Here is a 21,017-nt window from a genome sequence, read left to right on the forward strand (position 1 = left end):
ATGGCACGTCTTCTGTTTCATTATGTGGTACTCAAGGCTGGTGGCCCAGTCAACACGACATCTGGGGCTTCTGATTCAGCAAGAACTAAAAGGGTTCTCGCTGACTAAAGTAATACAGACCCCACGCTCAGCTCGCAGGCTTAGTTTCCCGATCCAGCACTAAAACAAAACAGACTTCACACCCTAATCACACGGGACAGCTAGAGAATAACAGTGAATAGAGGAGGAGAGGAATGTTTCGCACAGGCACGAATTGTTACATGAAGGGTCATAAACATGGTTTTTGCAGTGAGGTCTGGATTATTTATCCCATGTTGTTAAGTGCAGCGGGTGATGAACCGCCTGTTTGGAAAAATTAGAAGACTTGGAAGGATGCAGGCAAACAGCATGTTAAGAGTATTTCATTTTAACAGATGCACTGTTTTTCTAACGGTAAACTGATACGGAAATAGGAACATTTTCATTAACATGTTGCTTTCGGTTTAAAATGTTTCCATGACTGTTATGTTAAGGGATAGTTCACCCAGAATTCAGCATTCGCTCACCATCATATCATTCCAAAGCCGACTTTCTTTCTTCAGTGGAACACACACAAAAAGAGATTTTGAAGAATATTTCAACTTTTCCAGTACAGTATAATGAAACTCTGAAACAACAGTACTACACTGGATCCTGTTGACTGTTCAGACTTTAAAAAGTGGGATATTTCTCAAAATATCTTCTTTTTGAAGAAGCAATTGAACAAAATAATGACTATGGAAATACTATGGAAGTCACTGGCTACCAGTAAATGTTTTGTTACCAACATTCTTCAGTTTGTGTTCAAAAAAAGAAACTCATACAGGTTTGGAGCAACTTGAGGGAAAATGAATGACATAATTTCCATTTTTTGGGTGAGCTATCCCTTTAAAAATAAAGGTTCTTTATTGGCACCTGTAATTCCTTGAAGAACCTTTAACATCTACATAACTTTTCCATTGCACAAAAGTGCCTTATAGTTAAAGTAGAGTTAAAATGCCCTTATACTGAGAAAAAAAATGGTTCTGTTAAAAACAGTTCACTGACAGATTCTTTGGGGAATCCAAAAGGGTTCTTCTATAACCATACTGCAAAAAAAATATTTTTTAATCTTTTTTTTGGTATATAAAAAAAATATAACCAAATAAAAAATATTACCAAAAAAAAAAAAAAAAAAAACCTTTAAACCCTTTATTTTAAACAGTGCTAGTCAAGACTTCTGCATTGAGCAAACATAACTATATGCCTGTGCTGAAGATGAAATCATTTCCTAAGTTCAATGTCTTTGAATGGCATTGTGTTATTTGGCAAGGCTATTTGGGTGCGTCTTGATCAGTTGACCAACCATGTACTGACCTGAGAGCAAATTTCTTGTTAGTTTTAGATCAAATTATCACAGAAACAACCTCTGTTTACCATCATAAAGCCTATCATATGTATGCTTGGTGTCCTTCCAGAAGAATCTAAAGGCTACAATGTAAATAGTACTGAATGCTATTTTTTTAGAGGTTACTGGGTCATTGACATCCTCATAGACCTCCTTTCCTTCCGTTTTTGTAATGTTCTATTATCAACTTGACAGCATTTGCTGCATCGCTATCAAGTTAAAGCAACATTAAATGACATCATGACCAAAAGCTACGTGAGGATTGATTGATGTATCTGAGAGTTACTGATAGCAGCATAATTCATCCGGATATACAAAGGGGTTGAGGCGTATCCGGAGTCTTCCCTTTCAGAAAGCATCTGGGATGCCTCTACCCGGAGCCTTGTCATTTATGCCACACGTTAAACCGAGTCCAGAGAACAGCATGTATATTATTAGCTGTGTGGCAGCTGAGTATAAACTCACTCTATTAATAAACCTAAAATTATTTCAACCCTATCCATGCACTAAATATTCCTCCCAAGAAGAATGTAAGAAAGGTTGGGTCTGTGTTTTAGTATCTGTTCTGTTTGGGTCTAGTAATACGAGTGCATGTTTTCTCTATTATTGGTTTTGTATGTTAGTTTCAAAATGCTTGTAAATTAGAATAACTTTCATGCATTCTGTCCTCAAAACTCCACAATGGAATGGAACATGGTTTTATTGTGAGCTCAGTAAAACCACACTGGCATTGATTCTGACACAAGTCGATTATTTTAACTAAAAGTTTGAATGTTTTTAGGACAAGAGTAATTTTCATAAATACCACAAATGTATATTTATAATGTAATCAACTGATTAATTGTAATATTATTTAAAATGAGTTGTTATTAAGTTATTTAATTAAAAACATATTTGTTTGAATGTTTAAATGTAGGTTACAACCCTATAATAAGCTGTTTTAATAGTAGGCTATAGGTTAATTTGTGACAACATGCCCCACTGTTTTTTTCAATGTCTGTTGAACAAAGAGATCATAAACTGTATAACCATTGAAATAACAGTGAAAGCTCTTTCATTTTAGCCAAGACTTTAAGGTATGTGTCCACTCATTGACTTCCAAGAATGAAACCTCAGAAATAGGCTATTTACTTGAGTGAACAAAGACAACTTGCCCCACAGTGCCATCAGTTCCTCCAGTCACACTTTACATTATAGTGTCAACAAAGTAGTGTTAGAAAGTAATTGCATAAGCGCTGAGCAACACTAATGCTGATAAACATCATATGTTTTGTTGTAGAGCTGCCTGTCAGACTTTGTTATTGTGATGTAGAAGATGGGCACAACAATATACAGTGTTATACAGTAGTTCCATCTCTCTCATGGCAGTTGGCACGGGTTTCTCGAGTAGCTCCCTGATAAACTGGAGCAGGCCGTGTGGGATGGGGTTTGGAGTCACAGTCGGGTCAAGTTACATACATACAAAAAAAAAAAAAAAAAAAAAAAAAGTCAGGTTGTAAGGACTCCTCACACCCCTCCCCAACACTGCAGTGTTCAGCTCCAGAGGGTCCACGCGCTTCTTACAAGTTTTCTCCGTAACTCAGCCAAGGATGGGACAAGACGCAGGGAATTTACTCCATGTAGCGTTCGTCCAGCGCGAGTAGGATTATTTACATCCCAACTTTTTTTCTAGGAACTCGAGGCACTTTGAACTCTTTTGGGACAATTTAAAACTTTTTCCCCTCCGTTAATTAACTGATTATCTTTTTTTTTTTCTCCCACAGTCACATGGTTTACATATTTTAAACTTTTAAATCATTCGTTTTTACGGTTATTTCTTCATATGCCTCTTTTAAATAGAGTCTAATGAATTTCAAGCAAGAATGAATACGTTTCTCGTGAGTTTCCTCATTTTGGCGCTGACCACCAGCGCGCTCTCCTCATCCGTCTCGCCGGTGAAGAGACACTCCGGCGCGGATGACAGCGCCTCAACACTGGCGTTTGTCTTCGATGTGACCGGCTCTATGTACGACGATCTCAAACAGGTGATAGATGGTGCTTCTCGCATCTTGGAGAGAACCCTGAGCCGCAGAACAAGACCAATCAAGAACTTCGTGCTGGTTCCTTTCCATGATCCAGGTAGTTGCACAATTTCAGCTTTATTCCTAAAGTCAATTATAAATTAATCCATGTCCGTTAGTTTACCTCATAAAAGTGATTCCGTAGAATAAATAACTTCTGACTGAATATAAATGTTTGTGAGGCAAAGCATTAAAGATTGTCTGGGAACTAATGAATAAAGGTGTTCGGCTGCTAGGAACATCTTGACCACCAGGGACCGCTGAAAGGTGCTGATCCATGGCATCATGGAGTGATGTTTTATTCTACATGTAGCAGGTTGCCCTCTCATGGAAGCCACTATGTTAACATCACATGATCTAGTAGTTATGATCCAGTTACTATACTACTATGACACAAATATCATGATTACTTTATATTTTTACAGACAGAATAGGTATGAAAGGAATAGGAAAAAATATAAACCCATGTAACAGCACAAATCACCAACAATGTTGACATTTAATCCAATAATGTCCATTTACATGCTATCCAGAAAAACAGACAAAAATGAATGAAACAAAAGATAAACAAACAGTTTTGGTGTGAAATGGCAGCAGTTAGTAAATGCACCCTGGCCAATGGCTATAGTCAGGTTATCGACTCAATATTGAATTAAATGTTAGAGAAAATGAGGCTGCGAGGGAAAGACTTAGTCTTTACATGCATTGTATAAAGTTCCTGTTTCATATTTTTTTCCCACCAGAACTGTTTTATGCTGAATTTTTTCCCCATTAAGACATTTCATCATTTGCACAGTTGTGTTGTCAAACAACAGTATAATAAATTATATGTACTTCCATCGCCATTTCTGTCAAATTTAAATATAGTGCTACCCTGACAAAAATCCATAAGCTAAATATTAACAAAACTCACTAAGTGCACCTTTAAGCATCAGGATTGTATTTTATTTCTGCCATTTACATTTTTTTTTTGTGAATTTTGAGCAAGTTAATCTGCAAATCACATCATAATTTTTCTGACTACTACTGAATGTTTGTCATGCTTATGAAATCTGTTTAAATTCCACATCTGGTCACAGACTGCAGAGAGGATACTGTGTTCTCAGGTACGCTTACACAATGTAGCCTAGTTCAAACCAGCTATCTGTTAGCCTTTGGGGGGCAGGGTGCTCAAGGAGCTGATGAGAAACACATGTTGTCTGGTAGTATGTAATTAACACAATCACCCCCAGTCCCCCATCCAATTCTCTGGAACATTCAACCCAGCCCCCCAGTCAGAGGAGAGACGTCAGTCCTAGACTGGTAGGGGGATGGTGCCAGTCCTTCCCTCACCTTTTAATGTGGCCTTCCCTTGGGGACCTTGTAAACCGCTGAGATCACAAAGACAGCCAGTGACAGACAGAAAGGCATTACAGAAACTTAATGGCCCCTCACAGCCGAGAGAGGGATGAAGAAAGTGCAGAAAATGAAAATGAATGTTAGAACTGGTTGCATTGCTGCTTGAGTTCATTAACATTTGTGTTTGTGTTTCGAACCCAGCTGGAAGAAACTAAAGCTGGTCTTAGCTGGTTTCAGCTGGTCTAGCTGCTCTCTCAAGCTGGTTTACAGATAGTTTAACATTTATAAGTACACAGATGCTAAACCCCCCCTAAACCATCAAAACAGACCAGCATATGCTTGTTTAAAGCTGAGAATGTTATATTGATATTAATGTTGATAAAATGACCTTAATATTAAAGGTCCCGTTTTACGCGCTTTTTTGTAGCTTTGATTGTGTTTACAATGTGCACTATAACGTGTTCATGTTTCGCGTGTAAAAAAACACAGTATTTTTCACACAATTCAACTATCTGTATACTGCTGTTTTCACTTTCACAAAAACGGGCTGATGACTTCCTTGTTCTATGAAGCCTCTCCTTCAGAAATACGTAACGGGTTCTGATTGGGCCAGCGGTGTAGTGATTCAACAGCAGCTGAGAGCAGGCTGCCCTCCTGGTAACGTGATTGGGAAAGAACGCACGTGCTGGAGATGTATTTATAGTCACAGGAGCGTTTTTACTGACGAGATGCGCATGAAAACCGCATTTGTTTTTTTGCACAGCCCTAACATCTAGTTAACAAAGCTAAACAGCGTTGCCCTTTGTGTAATAAGTTACAGAAACTGTTAAACGCACCAACTTAAATAATAAAATACACTTACCAGTTGTGGTCCATAAACAACGCCTTCTCCAGACAAAGAGGGAACTGCTCCATCTTTCAAGAATAATCTTTGTGCAAATCCGGCATTAAACTGAATGAGATTGAGAAAGTTGTCCTCAGCAAGCTGTCCTCAGCAAAATGAGCTGCACATAGTTTTACATGTGCATTATAATTTTCGGGAACCGAGTTAAACATAAATTGTAACCATTAATCTCAAAGTACAGTGTTCCTGGGAAGCCCAAACAAAGGTGATTGGACTCAGAGATGAAAATAACAGCGTTTCAACGACATGGCGACAAACACAAACAGCTCTTCCTTCTTCTCCGTCGGAGCGCAACAAGGCCACGCCCCCTGTTTGTGAATTCATGTGGGGGCGGAGGTTAGTAAAAAAACTGTTTTAGTGACGTCATTCCTGCAGGAACTAGAGGGCTGTAGTCCAAACTGGTCGTTTTTTGTAGGCGAATTCTGTTAAATAAAATATCTCGCTTGGCATTGAACTTTGAGCTTTAGCATTTTACAGATATTATTTATACTCTAACAACAACATTACACACTAACTAAAGTTTAAAACATGGAATCACGAAGAAGGGGACCTTTAAAAATATAATATAATGAAACATACACTGTAAAAAAATTCTGCAAAATTTACAGTAAAATATCAGCAGCTGTAGTTGCCAGAATTTCACTGTTAAATATATGTAAACATCATTTTAGGTTTTACAGACTTAACTTAAATTCATAATAAAAAACGTATTTCATTAACTGATGTTATAAACCAGCATACTGAAGTACTAAGATCTGTTTTGAACCGTTGTAATACTGATAACAACCAAGATGGTGATGAGAAAGTCACATGATGAATCAAAGCTAATCACAAACAGCTTTATATAGAAGGTGCACCGTGTCATCCGTGTCAAACACTAAACACCATCATGGTAACACACATGAAACTTAAATAATGCAATAAACATTAATTTAACAACATTAGATGTAACATAAAACCCTAGTGTACACAACTAATAAGACAAAACTGTTATTTCAACGAAGAAGAAAATAAAATATGAAGTGTCATGCAGGGAATTCTGTGATTGTCAATTTACGTTTTTTTCACTGTAAATTGTGCAATGACTTTTTCTTTTTCACTTCCAAAAACCGTCATTTTAACAGTACTTTACTGTAAAGTTACAATAAATGTAATTACAGTTATTCACCGTATATAGAATGGAAACTTACTGATAACAAATTAACAGGTTTTTACTGTAGCATTTTTACAGTCTTTTACAGTTAAAATCACAATCATTTTTACAGTGTAATATAATATAATATAATATAATATAATATAATAGTACAAGTTCAAAAACCTAAACCACTCTTAGTTGGTTTGCTGGTTTTAGCTGGTTTAAGCTGGTTTAGCTGTGCCTCCAGGTCGGTTTACAGATGCTAGTTTTATGTTTACAACTTACCCAAACAGCTCTTAACTAGCAAAACATACCAGCTTGACCATGCTATGCTAGTTTTATATTATATTCTATTTTATTATATACAGACTGAAACAAACACTAAATCCGCCTTAGTTGGTCTGCTGGTCTGCTGGTCTCAACTGGTTTAAGCTGGTTCAAGCTGATTAAGAGCCTGGTTTTGTAATATTAATATTAATATTGACAAAATCATTAAAGTATTTATAGTATATTATTATTATTATTCCTAATGTAATGTAACACAAAGTACATTTGGATTCAATATAAAGTTTGTTTGCATTCAGTGCTGAAGATCATAACATAAATGTATTTTTTTTTATTATTGTTAAATAATGGTGTATTGATCTGTCCTATTTGCTCTCAGAAGAAGATATACTTCTCCTCAGACATATTCAAAATTTCTCCCTTTGTCCTTTCTTCCAAAGCACTGTCAAATTGTAATCCACCTCTTTGTCTTCTATGTTTTAATAATTTCTAAAATTATATATGTTTTTTTTTTTTTTTTGTGCAGAGTAATAAACCATGTGGGATATCTGTCCCATACTCAGATCATAACGATGCGTCTTCTTTATGCTTTTTCATCCATGTGCCGTATATTCAGCCCTCTAATCAATCAGCTTCTGAGTGAGTCCAAATAAGTGCCAAATTCAGGGAGGACACAATTCATCCCGAGACGAAAGAATGGGAGAGATAGACACAAGAGATATAGTAGTGGAATGAGAAGAGGTCAGAGATTATCTAGGTGGATGATGACAATCTTAAACAGTGATGCAATGAGGTTATGCACCCAATCTGGTATTTCATGAGGACTGCTGGAATTTTGCATGGTCTTTAATTTATTATCAGCTGTCAAATGTTTCAAGACGGTCATTTGTATCCGCAGATGTTGATGAGGAAGAATCCAGGACAAATGTGTTCTGTGATTAGGAGTTGGCTGGGTCTGTAGCTAGTTTGTTAGTTTGATCTGCAATCATTAGTAGGGTCTTATCTGTGGAAGAAGCTTTGCTTGTACCTAATCCGCACGGTTTAAAAAAAGGTTAAACTCCTGCTCCGGGATATCCTTGTTGAAGTGTTGTGATAGACTTTCCAAAACTAATGTCACGTAAAGTCTTTTTAAAGCTTTTGTATACAATTAATAAGTAGTATAGATGTTTCTTGATTCCTTTTTTATCCCTTTCCAGACATTGGCCCTGTTTCCATCACTACTGATCCCAAGAAGTTCCAGAAGGATCTCCAAGAGCTGTTTGTTCAGGTGGGCACCAGTCAAAAAAAAAAACAAAAAAGAAAAAAAACACACACACAAAAAAAAAAACACTGCATTGAGTGGTTAAAATGATGTCCTTACTTTATTATGCCACACTAGATTACTATATAATTCAAAGTTCCTCCTCTTATCACTTCCACACATACAGTTTTTAACCTCCACACCTCTCTTGGTAACTTTGCTCAGGTATTTATACTTGTATTCTTTAGCATCAAAAGACACAGCAGTCATTGGCCTCTTTCATCAAAAATCATAATCGAATCATATTCTGTACTTTGTGTTCTTATTTGCTCTTTGTGGCTTCTGCTGAGTATCTTGGCTCGTTTCAGCACTTGATCTGTCTTCAGTGCTACAGTTTTATTAGCACTCTGTTCTTATTGTACCTTTGGGCTCTAGAGCAAGTACTGGAACTTGTACCCCGAGCCAATACAATATGCGCTTTCCTGTGCTGTGGTTAGTGCATAAATGTCCATGTCAATGATGAAGGCCTTGTTGTTCTCTCTCAGGGTGGAGGGGATTGTCCAGAGATGAGCATTGGGGCCATCAAGAAGGCTCTGGAGGTCTCTCTACCGGGATCCTTCATCTACGTTTTCACAGATGCCCGAGCCAAAGACTATCGCTTGAAACGAGATGTTCTTCAGCTTGTACAGCTCCGACAGTCTCAGGTAACGACAGATCTTTGAAGTCTTTTTGCAGTTCTGTTCAGTGCAGCTGGTGATGCAGAAATCACGCTTTGTCACCCAATAATGAAAATGTGCTGGAAATGCACTCACCTTTAGGACATTCAAGGTTTAGATAAGTTTGTTTCAGATTTTGGAGAACATATTTTGAGAAATTTGGCAGTATTTCACTTGCTCACTAATGGATCCTCTGTAGTGAATGGGTGCCGTCAGAATGAGAGTCCAAACAGTTGATAAAAACATCACAGTAATTCACAAGTACTCAAACTGCTAAAATGTTTTATCCATAATATTGTTTAATATTCTCATCTGGTTCGGGAGTGAAATATGCAAAGATCAAGCACTTATTACAACAAAAACAATCCAAAAATATTATATAATATAAAAATATTTTGTTGGATTTTAATGTAAGAGGACAACAGCGTGAAGGACCTTTTCACTGGAGTAAATGCTATAATTAATGATTTTGGACTTTGGTATAACTATATACAATAAGATTGTGAAGTTGTAAGCCAGAAATCTAAATATATCACAACCCATTTAAAAGAAAATCCATCTGCTCTTCATGGAATATACCCCAGTGTTGACATTTAACCCCAACACCCAACCCCCTAACCAAACACCTAACTCTCATAAACATCCCGTTTGAATCCAGGTTGTGTTTGTGTTGACGGGGGACTGTGGGGATCGGTCTCAGCCGGGATACAGAGCTTATGAGGAGATTGCTGCCACAAGTTCTGGTCAAATTTTTCACCTGGACAAACAGCAAGTCAATGAGGTGAGATGCATGAACTCATATGACTTTCAAATGTATGTAAATTGCAGATACGCACAAAAATTAACCTGGATGCAGTTAGAAGTAATTATTGGAAGAAAAGAAGACCAAAAAAAAAAAAATATATATATATATATATATATATATATATATATATTTGCAGAAGTAGAAAGAAAAATGTTTTTGGCACACAATAAAGACACAGAAATAACTCCATAGACTCTACAGTAGTAGTACAGTGTTCATTTATTGTGTAATGTGACTCGACTGACCAAGTTCTGACATGTGACTAATTTTACAGCTGTATTTTGAGTTGTAAAATCTGTTTAAGTCTGTGTTTCATATGGAGACCTAAATGAAGCATGTTCAGTCATTGTCAGACTTGAAAGAAAGCAGACCTTCCTCTTTGTGAGACGGTGGTATCATGCATGTCAACACAGGACATGGCAGAGCCGAAGCCTTCCAGCAACAACTATGGAAACAGTAATCCATAAGACAACAAGGCAGAACAGCTTGAAAAGTAAAGAAAAGCACGTTTGCGAGTGTGTATTTGTAATTGGAGATGTGTGTTGTTGACTTATGGTCCTTTGGGGGTGGGTGGCTGATGGTAGTTGTGTTTGAGAGCTTTACCACCTGTACCTGTTGCTGAGAGTCTGCACTGAGGATGACTGGTCAACCTCAAGCTGTTAACACTCTCCAACTCCCCTGCTGCTCTGTGAGGATTGTATCAAGGTCAGGGTCACACAGTTGCCCCCCGCCACCCCTACCACCACAACCTAGTCTTTTTCATTCAATCAGTGGCAAATTGAAGGGTTTGGGGTAATTTAGTTTTTTTTTTTTTTTTTTTTACATAGCGTTCTCTGTTGTAAGCATTTTTTGTGCTCTGCTGAATTATTTCATGTACGTTTCCAGATTTCAATAATTTAGAAAAAGTGCAAATCTTGAAAAAGTCAGTAGAGGGTTAACACTGGAGCTATAAATTTAGAATAATTTAGTAAACATTTGACTGTAGAGCAAATGTGCGATAAACAATAGAAATATCAATATTATCATATTTTTATTCAGCAATTAATGAATGAATGAATAAATCATGTTTATGATACATTATCTTATTTTTATTTATACAGCAATATAATACCATGACAGTAACATATCTTCATTACCATTCAAAAGTTTGGGGTCAGTAAAATATTTTTTTGAAAGAGATTAATACTTTTATTGAGCAAGGATGCATTAAATTGAAGTCACAGTAAAGTCATGTATAATGTTACAGAAATTTTCTGTTCGTTAATAATTCTAGAAAAAAAAAATCACAGTTCACAAAATCAAAGACACTTAAGACTAGAGTAATGACAGCTGAAAATTAATCTCACATGAATAAATTATATATATATATATAGTGTTTTTACAGCATTTTTCCTGTATGATTGTCTCCCCATTTTTTATTTTATTTTTTATTTATTTTTTAAAATACATGCAGCCTTGGTGAGCGTAAGAGACTTTCAAAAATATAAAAAAATAACAGTTCACAAAATCAAAGACACTTAAGACTAGAGTAATGACAGCTGAAAATTAATCTCACATGAATAAATTATATATATATATATATATATATATATATATATATATATATATATATATATATATATATATATATATATATATATATATATATATATATATAGTGTTTTTACAGCATTTTTCCTGTATGATTGTCTCCCCATTTTTTATTTTATTTTTTATTTATTTTTTAAAATACATGCAGCCTTGGTGAGCGTAAGAGACTTTCAAAAATATAAAAAATTGACTGACCTCAAACTTTTACATGGTAGTGTACGGTCTGTAAAAATAGGACCCATTGTACTGTTAGTATGAACGAGTGGTCCCTATTGGTTTCTCACAAGTGTTTTAGCTTTATTTTGAATGACACGGTATTTTGTTTTAGTTTTTCCCCCCCGGTGTATTGATACATGTAGAAAATAACATCTAGATCAATAAATACTTAAAAAATATTGTTCATTGTTAGTACATGAAACCAAATACCCAATACATCAGTGTTCTGCATCCCATATACCTAATTTCTCCAATATTTCAGATCCAAGTATGGAAACACACTCCCCTGTCAGGTGTATTTTTTGCTTTTGATTAGTCTATGGGTGGGATTTTGAAAAATGAATTAAGGCAAATCTGTAAATCCGCAGAAACCTCATGATTGTTCTCCACATCTAACCACAACGGCTATCTGATAGGAGTTAAATGAGTGAAAGCCAAATGAAATACACACAGCGCTTTGTCATTTTTTTGGGAGGGGAAGGGGGCAAAGAGAGAAAGCAGGGCTTATTTTACTTAGTAATCCCGGATATGATCTATCATGCCTGCTCTATCCAGCACAGCTGCCTGTCCAGGGTCCAGGTTGGACGTCTCCAACAGACAACTCTTTGTGGAGCTGATGGAGGAGGCACTACTTAAACAAAGGACGGGGCTCAGCTTAATCATGAGTGATTTGCAGATAAAGCTTTATGAAAGCGTGTCGGTGCTTTAAAGGGTCTAATGGTTTGGCTGAAACCTCAGGCCGGCCAAGCTCAAAGTGAAGGTTGGAGATTTCGTTAGTGCTGGGCAGGAGACTTTAGTAGTGATAAAAGTTCTTGCTTTTTATAGCACACCTAAACCAGGGATCTTCAACTTTTTTCATTTGGCGGAGACAGAGAGGTAGCGAAAATCTGGAGTGTTGCATTTGAAGTCTGGCCTATATTTAGATCTGTATAGTGTATTGAATGGTGTCACGTACTTGTACGTTACATTTAAATTTTTAGTTTATGTCTTTGAACTTCAGTACTGCTACAAACCCCTTGGGGTCACAGGGCTTTTTGGGAGCCCCTTAATAGTGATAAAAGTAATGACAAAATTTTGTTATATATAAACTGATTTTAATACAATTATGCTTTGCTCAAAAGGTTTCTAAGGAAAATCAATTTCACTTGGTTCAGAAATTAGATGCACACACAAAAATGAATATTACTTGATCAAAGGAAAATGTCATGTGAATAAATTTTTTTAAATCCAAAAATCTATCCAATGTAAGACTTTCACAGCCAAATGTTTCAGCATCACTTAACCAGCACATGGACATTAGCCCACAGGTGTTTTCCATCAAAAAGACCTAATAGCAAGAGTGTCTGACCAAGAGTAACTAGATCCAGTTTAGTCTGGATCTCCTGCTCTGTTTTTGTCATAGGTGACCAAAGTCTTGTCTGTAATATGGAGAACATTTAGAGGTCACCTTTGAGAGAGGAAGACAAATGTATTAACCTTTTGCTTCAGTGTCACAGGACAAAAAAAACAAGCAGGTGTTAGACATTCTCCACTGAATAGATGAAATTAACTTGGTTAGAGACTTAATTCTCTTGGTGCCTACAATAACACATTTGGCAGATGGTTTTATCTAAAGTGAGTTACAGTGTGTTCAAGTTCCTGTTTTTGCCTGTGTGTGTGAATCCTGGGTCTCCATAATACAGTATCTTTCCAGTGAAGCATTCAGGGGGAGTTGACCCAAAAACTAAAGGACAAGGTACTCAGGTTTGGAATGACTTGAGGAAGTGATTGAGGACTTCAGGTCACCTTTTATTTACTTTTAGATGATCTGAACATTTATACACTTTCATGTCATTTTGGACCTGTAAGACTTCTGTAGAGCACAAAAGGAGAAAGCTGCAGAATGTCCTGCTGGGTGTTCTTATTCATATAATGAAAGTGAGTTGGGGGATAAAAAAAAAATAAAATAAAAAAATACTTACATTTCTGGTCTGTTTCTATATGACTTCTTAAGATGTGGGATAAGGTGCATTGGTGACATGGACTACATTTATGATACAAACCCGATTCCAAAAAAAGTTGTGACTGTACAAATTGTGAAAAAATAAAATAAAACCAGAATGCAATGATGTGGAAGTTTCAAATTTCAATATTTTATTCAGAATACAACATAGATGGCATATCAAATGTTTAAACTGAGAAAATGTATAATTTTAAGGGAAAAATATTATATATTTTTTATATCTTTTTGTAACAGTCTGCAAATGTCTGGGAACTGAGGACACAAGTTTAGGAATAGGAATGTTGTCCCATTCTTGTCTAATACAGGCTTCTAGTTGCTCAACTGTCTTAGGTCTTCTTTGTTGCATCTTCCTCTTTATGATGTGCCAAATGTTTTTTATGGGTGAAAGATCTGGACTGCAGGCTGGCCATTTCATTACCCGGATCCTTCTTCTACGCAGCCATGATGTTGTAATTGATGCAGTATGTGGTCTGGGATTGTCATGTTGGAAAATGCAAGGTCTTCCCTGAAAGAGACGACATCTGGATGGGAGCATATGTTGTTCTAGAACTTGGATATACCTTTCAGCATTGATGGTGCCTTTCCAGATGTGTTAGCTGCCCATGCTACACACATTCATGCAACCCTGTACCATCAGAGATGCAGGGTCCTGAACTGAATGCTGATAACAACTTGGGTTGTCCTTGTCCTCTTTAGTCCTTCAAGAACTTCAAATTTGGATTCGTCTGACCACAGAACAGTTTTCCACTTAGCCACAGTCCATTTTAAATGAGCCTTGGCCCACAGAAAACGGGATCATGTTTAGATATGGCTTCTTTTTTTTGACCTATAGAATTTTAGCTGGCAACAGCGAATGGCACGGTGGATTGTGTTCACCGACAATGTTTTCTGGAAGTATTCCTGAGCCCATTTTGTGATTTCCATTACAGAAACATTCCTGTATGTGATGCAGTGCCATCTAAGGGCCCGAAGATCAAGGGCATTCAGTATGGTTTTGCGGCCTTGACCCTTACACACAGAGATTGTTCCAGATTCTCTGAATCTTTATATGATATTATGCACTGTAGATGATGCTAACTCCAAACTCTTTGCAATGTTTCTCTGAGAAACTCCTTTCTGATGTTGCTCCACTATTTTTCGCCACAGCATTGGGGGAATTGGTTATCCTCTGCCCATCTTGACTTCTGAGAGATACTGCCACTCTGAGAGGCTCTTTTTATACCCAATCATGTTGCCAATTGACCTAATACGTTGCAAATTGGTCCTCCAGCTGTTCCTTATATGTACATTTAACTTTTCTGGCCTCTTATTGCTACCTGTCCCAACTTTTTTGCAATGTGTAGCTCTCATGAAATCCAAAACAAGCCAATATTTGGCATGACTTTTCAAAATGTCTCACTTTCAACGTTTGATATGTTATCTATATTCTATTGTGAATAAAATATAAGTTTATGAGATTTATAAAAATTCCATTCATTTTTTACTCACAATTTGTACAGTTTTCCAACTTTTTTGGAATCAGGTTTGTACATTTTGCTGCGTTTTTATGCTGAAATCTCAAGTCCCCTTTCACTTTCATTATATAGGTGAGCTGGTTCTTTCATTTCTCTTCTTGTGTTCCATGGAAGAACAAGGCATTTAGGTTTGGGATGATGTGAGGGTGAGTAATTGAGGACTTTTGGGTCATTTATTATTTACTTTTAGATTTACCGTCCCTTTAAACCACAAGTTATCCAAACAGTGTGGGTGCTAAGCTGGAATTCGGCTCATCCTCAGCTGACCTCTTCATCCTTTCCACATCTCTGCTTCCCGACCAACACTCCTCCACAACTAATCATTGAAACATGACAGTTTAACTTCCAGAGGAAGCCAGTCTGTTGCCTCCCATTAGGGTTTGTCACGCTGGATGTGGTTTCAGGATCCCTTTGGCTTTGATGATGTCTTTTGGGGGGCACCTTTCAAACCTTTCCTAGATGCACACAGGCTGTAGTTGAAAATATTTCCCTCCGCTGTGCTCTTTTTGTCGATTTTCTATCACTAGGCTAATCTTCCCAGCTCCCATGAGACGTCCATTGAAACAGACACTGGTTTGAGCAGATGTAGGTCATTGGTGAGCTTTTTTTCTGCTCTGTGGGGGATAGTTGCACATGTGGCACTCATTACAGCTGTTTCCAGTTGTAAACTCCGAAAGGAACCAGCTGCTGTCTGCAGCCAGAGAGAATGAGAAAGCGAAAGAGTGAAAGAAATAGTGGAGAATCTGAGTAATGAAATTATCAAAGGCTACGCTTGCTCCAATTTTCTCTCTCATTCGTAAACGTATAAAGATGTGTTAAATAAGCGTCATCCTCGAGGGCGCTGTGTTTTCCTTCATTGTTATGGAGTATGGACACAGAGCATCCATTATGCCTGTGCTCAATATAAAAAGGTCAGAACAAATACACACAGCTGCCTCTAAAAGGAGTTAATGACTGAAATCTAAAAATACATACTCTGAGGAAATAGTTTCTTTTAGTTGTTGGTCTTAGACTCTCCTTGTGCTAATAAGCTGCTGTGAAAACAATTTCCTTTGTGATGTATAAAATTATGATGTTTAATTGATGTGTACCTAGAAAAACCCCATACCCAATTATCCACTATGGGATGTAAAGTTGATCTTAAATGTATTTAAGTTCTTTCAGGTCATTGTGCTGCATTTGGACAGTTGGCAAGTTAGATAATGAACCTAATTTCACATTACTGACTTCGGGTGCAAACATCTGCTATTGTGAACAACAGCATCTTGCAGTATTCAAAATAAATGAAGTTAAACAGACAGTTTGCTCAAAACGGAACATTCTGTCATCATTTACTCACCTCGTGTCATTAAAAACCTGAATGAACTTTTGGAGCACAAAAGCGAAAGATGCAAAAGCACCATAAAATGATCAAAAATGTGGTCCATTAAATTATCTGGCCACAGCTGAATGAGAAGATTATTAGTGAATAATGACTTAATTTGAGAAGGTTCCTCAAATAAAAATGATGTCAGAAGTACATGGACCATTATGTTGCTTTTTTTGCTAATTTTGTGATTCATGAAAGTAAGTCAAGCAGATTTGAAAGGGCATGAAGCCGAGGAAATGATGACTGAACATTAATTTTTAGGTGAACTATCCTTTAACCTGTTCTTGTCTGTATTTGAAGCAGCTTGTCTCATCTGGTATGGTCTCAAAATGACTAATGCATTACCTATACTTTTAGACATCTGCTGTGATCTTCTCTGTGATCATCCAGGATGAACAGCAGTCCTTTACTGTTTGTACTGCTCTTTGAGAAATCAATGCCCTGTCGGTCCAGGAATAGTTAGCATTCTCTCACTGACAGACGATCTGATCACATTTTCTCACTGTTTAATAAGGATCCGCTTGTGACATACCTCTATGAGACCGTGAACAGTCTACATGAACAGATGATGTCACTGGGATCCTACCTTGCCTGCAGTTCTTGTCTTTGAATGGATTCGTGTTGATCTGAGCTTCACCAGGCATATTCTCTTGAGTCTTTTGTTCATAGATTGTGTCATCCGGTAAAACTTAAAGGGATAGTTTTCTAGAAATGAAGATCATCATTTACTCTCCCCATGTCATTCTGAAACTGTGTGCCTTTCTTTCTTCTGTAGAACACAAGATTATATATTTAAGCTGCTCTTTCCTTACAGTGTCCTTTCACAAATACTGTTCGTTATTTTCTTGTTTGCACTATGAAACCTCATAATACTTGGAGAAGAGTCTGATAGTTGATTTGTTTGCTTAGGTTCTTAAATGGGTTGAGGAAACTGTCCAGGCTATGAAGGTCCACCTTCTCTCATCCGATCATGAAACTGCCCAGGAGACTCAGTGGGAGGTGTCCTTTGACCCCAGTTTAAAAGAAGTCACCGTGTCACTGAGCGGTCCAGCACCACAAATTGAGCTCAAAGACCCTCTTGGTAGGCATATGCTTTTATATTAAATGGTTGTTTGGGAAATACAGCTGAATTTCTTCAATGTACCGCAATTCATAAACCTTTTTAAAATCAATATCTAAATAATTATAGGTCGCGTAGTTGGAGAGAGACAGGGTCTGACAGAACTGCTCAACATCCCAAACTCAGCACGGGTGGTCAACCTGAAGAACCCTCGACCAGGACCATGGACATTAAAGGTGCCACCAGCATCTACAACTACAGATACTTCTGAAAAATGTCAGTGATTGATCCCTGCTTTTTCTCTCGTCTAGGTGGGCTGCGGTGGGAGACATACTCTTAGAGTAACAGGTGTGAGCAACCTGGACTTCAGGGCAGGTTTTTCTAGTAAACCTGTCACAGAGTTCGGCAGGACCAGAGAGAGACCTATTAAAGGTATGACTACATCATCATGTGGCTAAATAAAACTTTTTCTTTGATTATTGCTGCAGCGATAGCCTAAAAATATAAAAAAAAATCTATATCATTTAAATCATTAAAATTATAAAATTAATCATTTTAAACAGAATTGTATTTATTTTTAAATAATGATTTAAAACAGTTCATATTTAATTTAATAATTGCTCCAGCCACATTTTGCTGGAAGAGGGCTATTACTAAGAAACTGATACCAGATTGTGCTCGTATTTGCACATCACTTAACTGTATTAAGAATTATAGATCTAACATATACTGTTTTTCTCCAGGCGTACCAGCCCATGTGATGCTGAAGTGTTCAGGTCTGAAGCCTCCTGGTCTGGTTACCAATATGGAGCTAGTATCTTTAGGGGGGCGCTCGTTGCGTACCATTCCTGTGCCTTTGCCTGACGATGGAGGCTCTGGAGGTATTTGGAGGATCCCAGAGTTTCGAACACCCTCACAGAGCTTCTTCCTCAAAGTGTCTGGAAATGATGGAGATGGCTATAACTTTCAGAGACTGTCTAGTGTATCATACACCAACATTATCCCAGGTATGCATCTTTCAACAATAGTTTTTTGTATAGTTGCATTCAAAATCCATCTAACTCAGCTTATCCTTTGAACTGTTTGAACACTATTAATACTTTTTGTTTTGGTTTTTAAAATCTGTTAAATTTTTTTTTTTTTACTTTGAACTGTTTGAACTGTATAAATACTTTTTTTATTTCTGTTTCATATTGTTTTGTTTGTTTTTTGTCATTTTATTTAAACTTTGATCTGTTTGAACACTATAAATACTTTTTATTTTGTTTTAAATTTAAATTTCTGTTTCATATTTTGTTATTATTATTGTTTTTTATTTATACTTTGAACTTGTTTGAACACTTTAAATAAGTTTTGTTTTTAATCTTTTGTTTCTTTTTTCTGTTTGTTTTGTTTAAACTTTGAACTGTTCGGACACTATATACAAACTTTTTATTTTTTGTTTTGTTTTCGATTTGAATGGGCTTGATGCTCTTAGATGTGTTGAGACACAAGTTCACATTGTTTATATTGTGTTGGGTAACCCAGCTGTGATGAACCAGTTTAACCGTTTGACCTCCTCTCACCCTGCAGAGCCTCCACGAGTGAACATGCCCACTATGGTAAGAGGCTTCTACATGCAGCCTGCTACGATTGACTGTTCTGTGGAAAGTGACCTGCCCTATAGGCTGAGATTCACCAGAGGTGGAAGCACAATAGGAGAGGAAAGAGACTATGAGTGAGGCTCTCCTCATATCTTACCTTTTTATATGGTCTTCTTTCTCTTCTCTGTCCGTTTATGTTTCTTTTTCTTTTCTTTTGTTTATGTTTCTCACACTTCACACAAATTCAATACAATTTAAATTTGTTATTAGTATTTTAATGCATGTTTTTATATTTTGCGTACTATTAGATATTCTTGATAATCAAGTAGCTGTCTATATCCCTCTTTTCAGATCTTTTGTTTTATAAGAAAAAAGTTTTCAGACCTAATGTTGTACCAAATTGTATTGTTTTTTTCTTCCAACATTCCATTCTGTATATTTCTTCCTTTCTTCCCTTTGTCTTTCTCACATATATCCGTCTTCTTCTTCATATCTCTCTAAACCCAAACATGTATAAACACTTTTGCAGGCATTCTCTCCGGTGATATGGCCCTAAGTAAACAAAATGGAGCAGATGTTAAAGTGAACATCTGCTGGACAATTTTTTGCTCCGTTTGATACCGTTTGCTGACACGGGGCATTCGTTTACAGTCAAATTCAAACCTAACCCAAGAAGGATTTGTTAGCTTTCACTGACATATCAATCTTGGAATGAATAGCCGGGGTTGTGTGCACTGCACAAAGTCATCATGAAAAATGAAAGAAACGTTTTTTTTTTTTTCTCTATGAAGGGCACTCTGTTTTGAATTACTTTGAACATGAAATAACGTTGACTTATACTGAAAGGTATTCTGTGCAAACTAGTTTTTATTGACATCAGACTGTCTTTTTCCTTTCACCTGCTGCCATCTCTGTGTGCTTGAATAAGTTTGTATCATTTGTAATCTGTAACGCTGTATTTTCAGTCTAATTCTTTCCATTCTTGACCCCATTCTTCTGTGCAAGTGAAATTCTGTGCAGGTTAAATGCATGTTTGTGATCAAAGGCTGCACTTTTGGACTCATCACTTAAACCTGCAAATTTTTGGTAATTGAAGGTCTTCAGTTAAAGCATCATGGGAAATTCCCCATGCTTCAGGCAGTGATGAAGGAGCATATGAATGTGTGGCCCAGAGTACTGCAGGCATGGGACGAGCTCTCACGCAACTCACTGTCAGAGGTACTGCATGGATACTCACATTTTCCATACATTTTTCCATACTCAATACAATCTTGCATTCACATGCTTATTTTCTGTTTTGAACCATTGTGCACCTATAGATTTTTGTAACTTTTTAAGCACAGTGTCATTGCAGCACAGTCGCCATGCTAAAAAAAATATAAATACTGATATGTGCAGCATGATAGCGTATATACAGTATATATATAGTTAGAGGGCCGTCTTCATGTGCTATCGAAGGTTTCCTGGTTCCCACATATGAAATCGTGATTATGAGCATGTTGCATTCTTTTCTGTTAAAAATAACAGTGGACAGTGGTTTGTGAATGTAGATGCTTAGCCTAAACCTTTATCGGGTTTGGAATATATATATATATAAATATTAAATACATAGTAGAAGAGTAGAAGTTAGAGTATTTACTAATGCATTTGTTGTCGTTTGCACTTTTTGTATATGATCAAGAAAAGCCATTTACATCGAACTAGCAAGAAAAAATAAATTAAACAAATGTTCAATGAAAAAATGTTTTTTCCCCCCACCTGGCTTGGTTAACAATATATTGAAAATTTAGAAATT

At 36.8% G+C, this 21,017-nt stretch overlaps 1 protein-coding gene across 1 annotated transcript in view; it reads left to right on the forward strand.

Moving 5' to 3' along the window:
- Nucleotides 1–2,844: 2,844 nt before the first annotated feature.
- hmcn2 (hemicentin 2) overlaps nt 2,845–21,017 on the forward strand; it is a 79,441-nt gene continuing 61,268 nt past the window's right edge. Inside the window, exons 1-10 of the mRNA XM_052563856.1 lie at nt 2,845–3,523; nt 8,324–8,394; nt 8,913–9,071; nt 9,742–9,864; nt 17,489–17,660; nt 17,769–17,875; nt 17,951–18,071; nt 18,383–18,646; nt 19,212–19,356; nt 20,319–20,440. Coding sequence (XP_052419816.1) covers nt 3,268–3,523; nt 8,324–8,394; nt 8,913–9,071; nt 9,742–9,864; nt 17,489–17,660; nt 17,769–17,875; nt 17,951–18,071; nt 18,383–18,646; nt 19,212–19,356; nt 20,319–20,440 — 1,540 coding nt within the window. The 5' untranslated portion in view covers nt 2,845–3,267. The remainder of the gene's footprint in view (nt 3,524–8,323; nt 8,395–8,912; nt 9,072–9,741; nt 9,865–17,488; nt 17,661–17,768; nt 17,876–17,950; nt 18,072–18,382; nt 18,647–19,211; nt 19,357–20,318; nt 20,441–21,017) is intronic.

The sequence above is a fragment of the Carassius gibelio genome, chromosome B8, assembly GCF_023724105.1.
Source record: "Carassius gibelio isolate Cgi1373 ecotype wild population from Czech Republic chromosome B8, carGib1.2-hapl.c, whole genome shotgun sequence".
NCBI lineage: Eukaryota > Metazoa > Chordata > Actinopteri > Cypriniformes > Cyprinidae > Carassius > Carassius gibelio.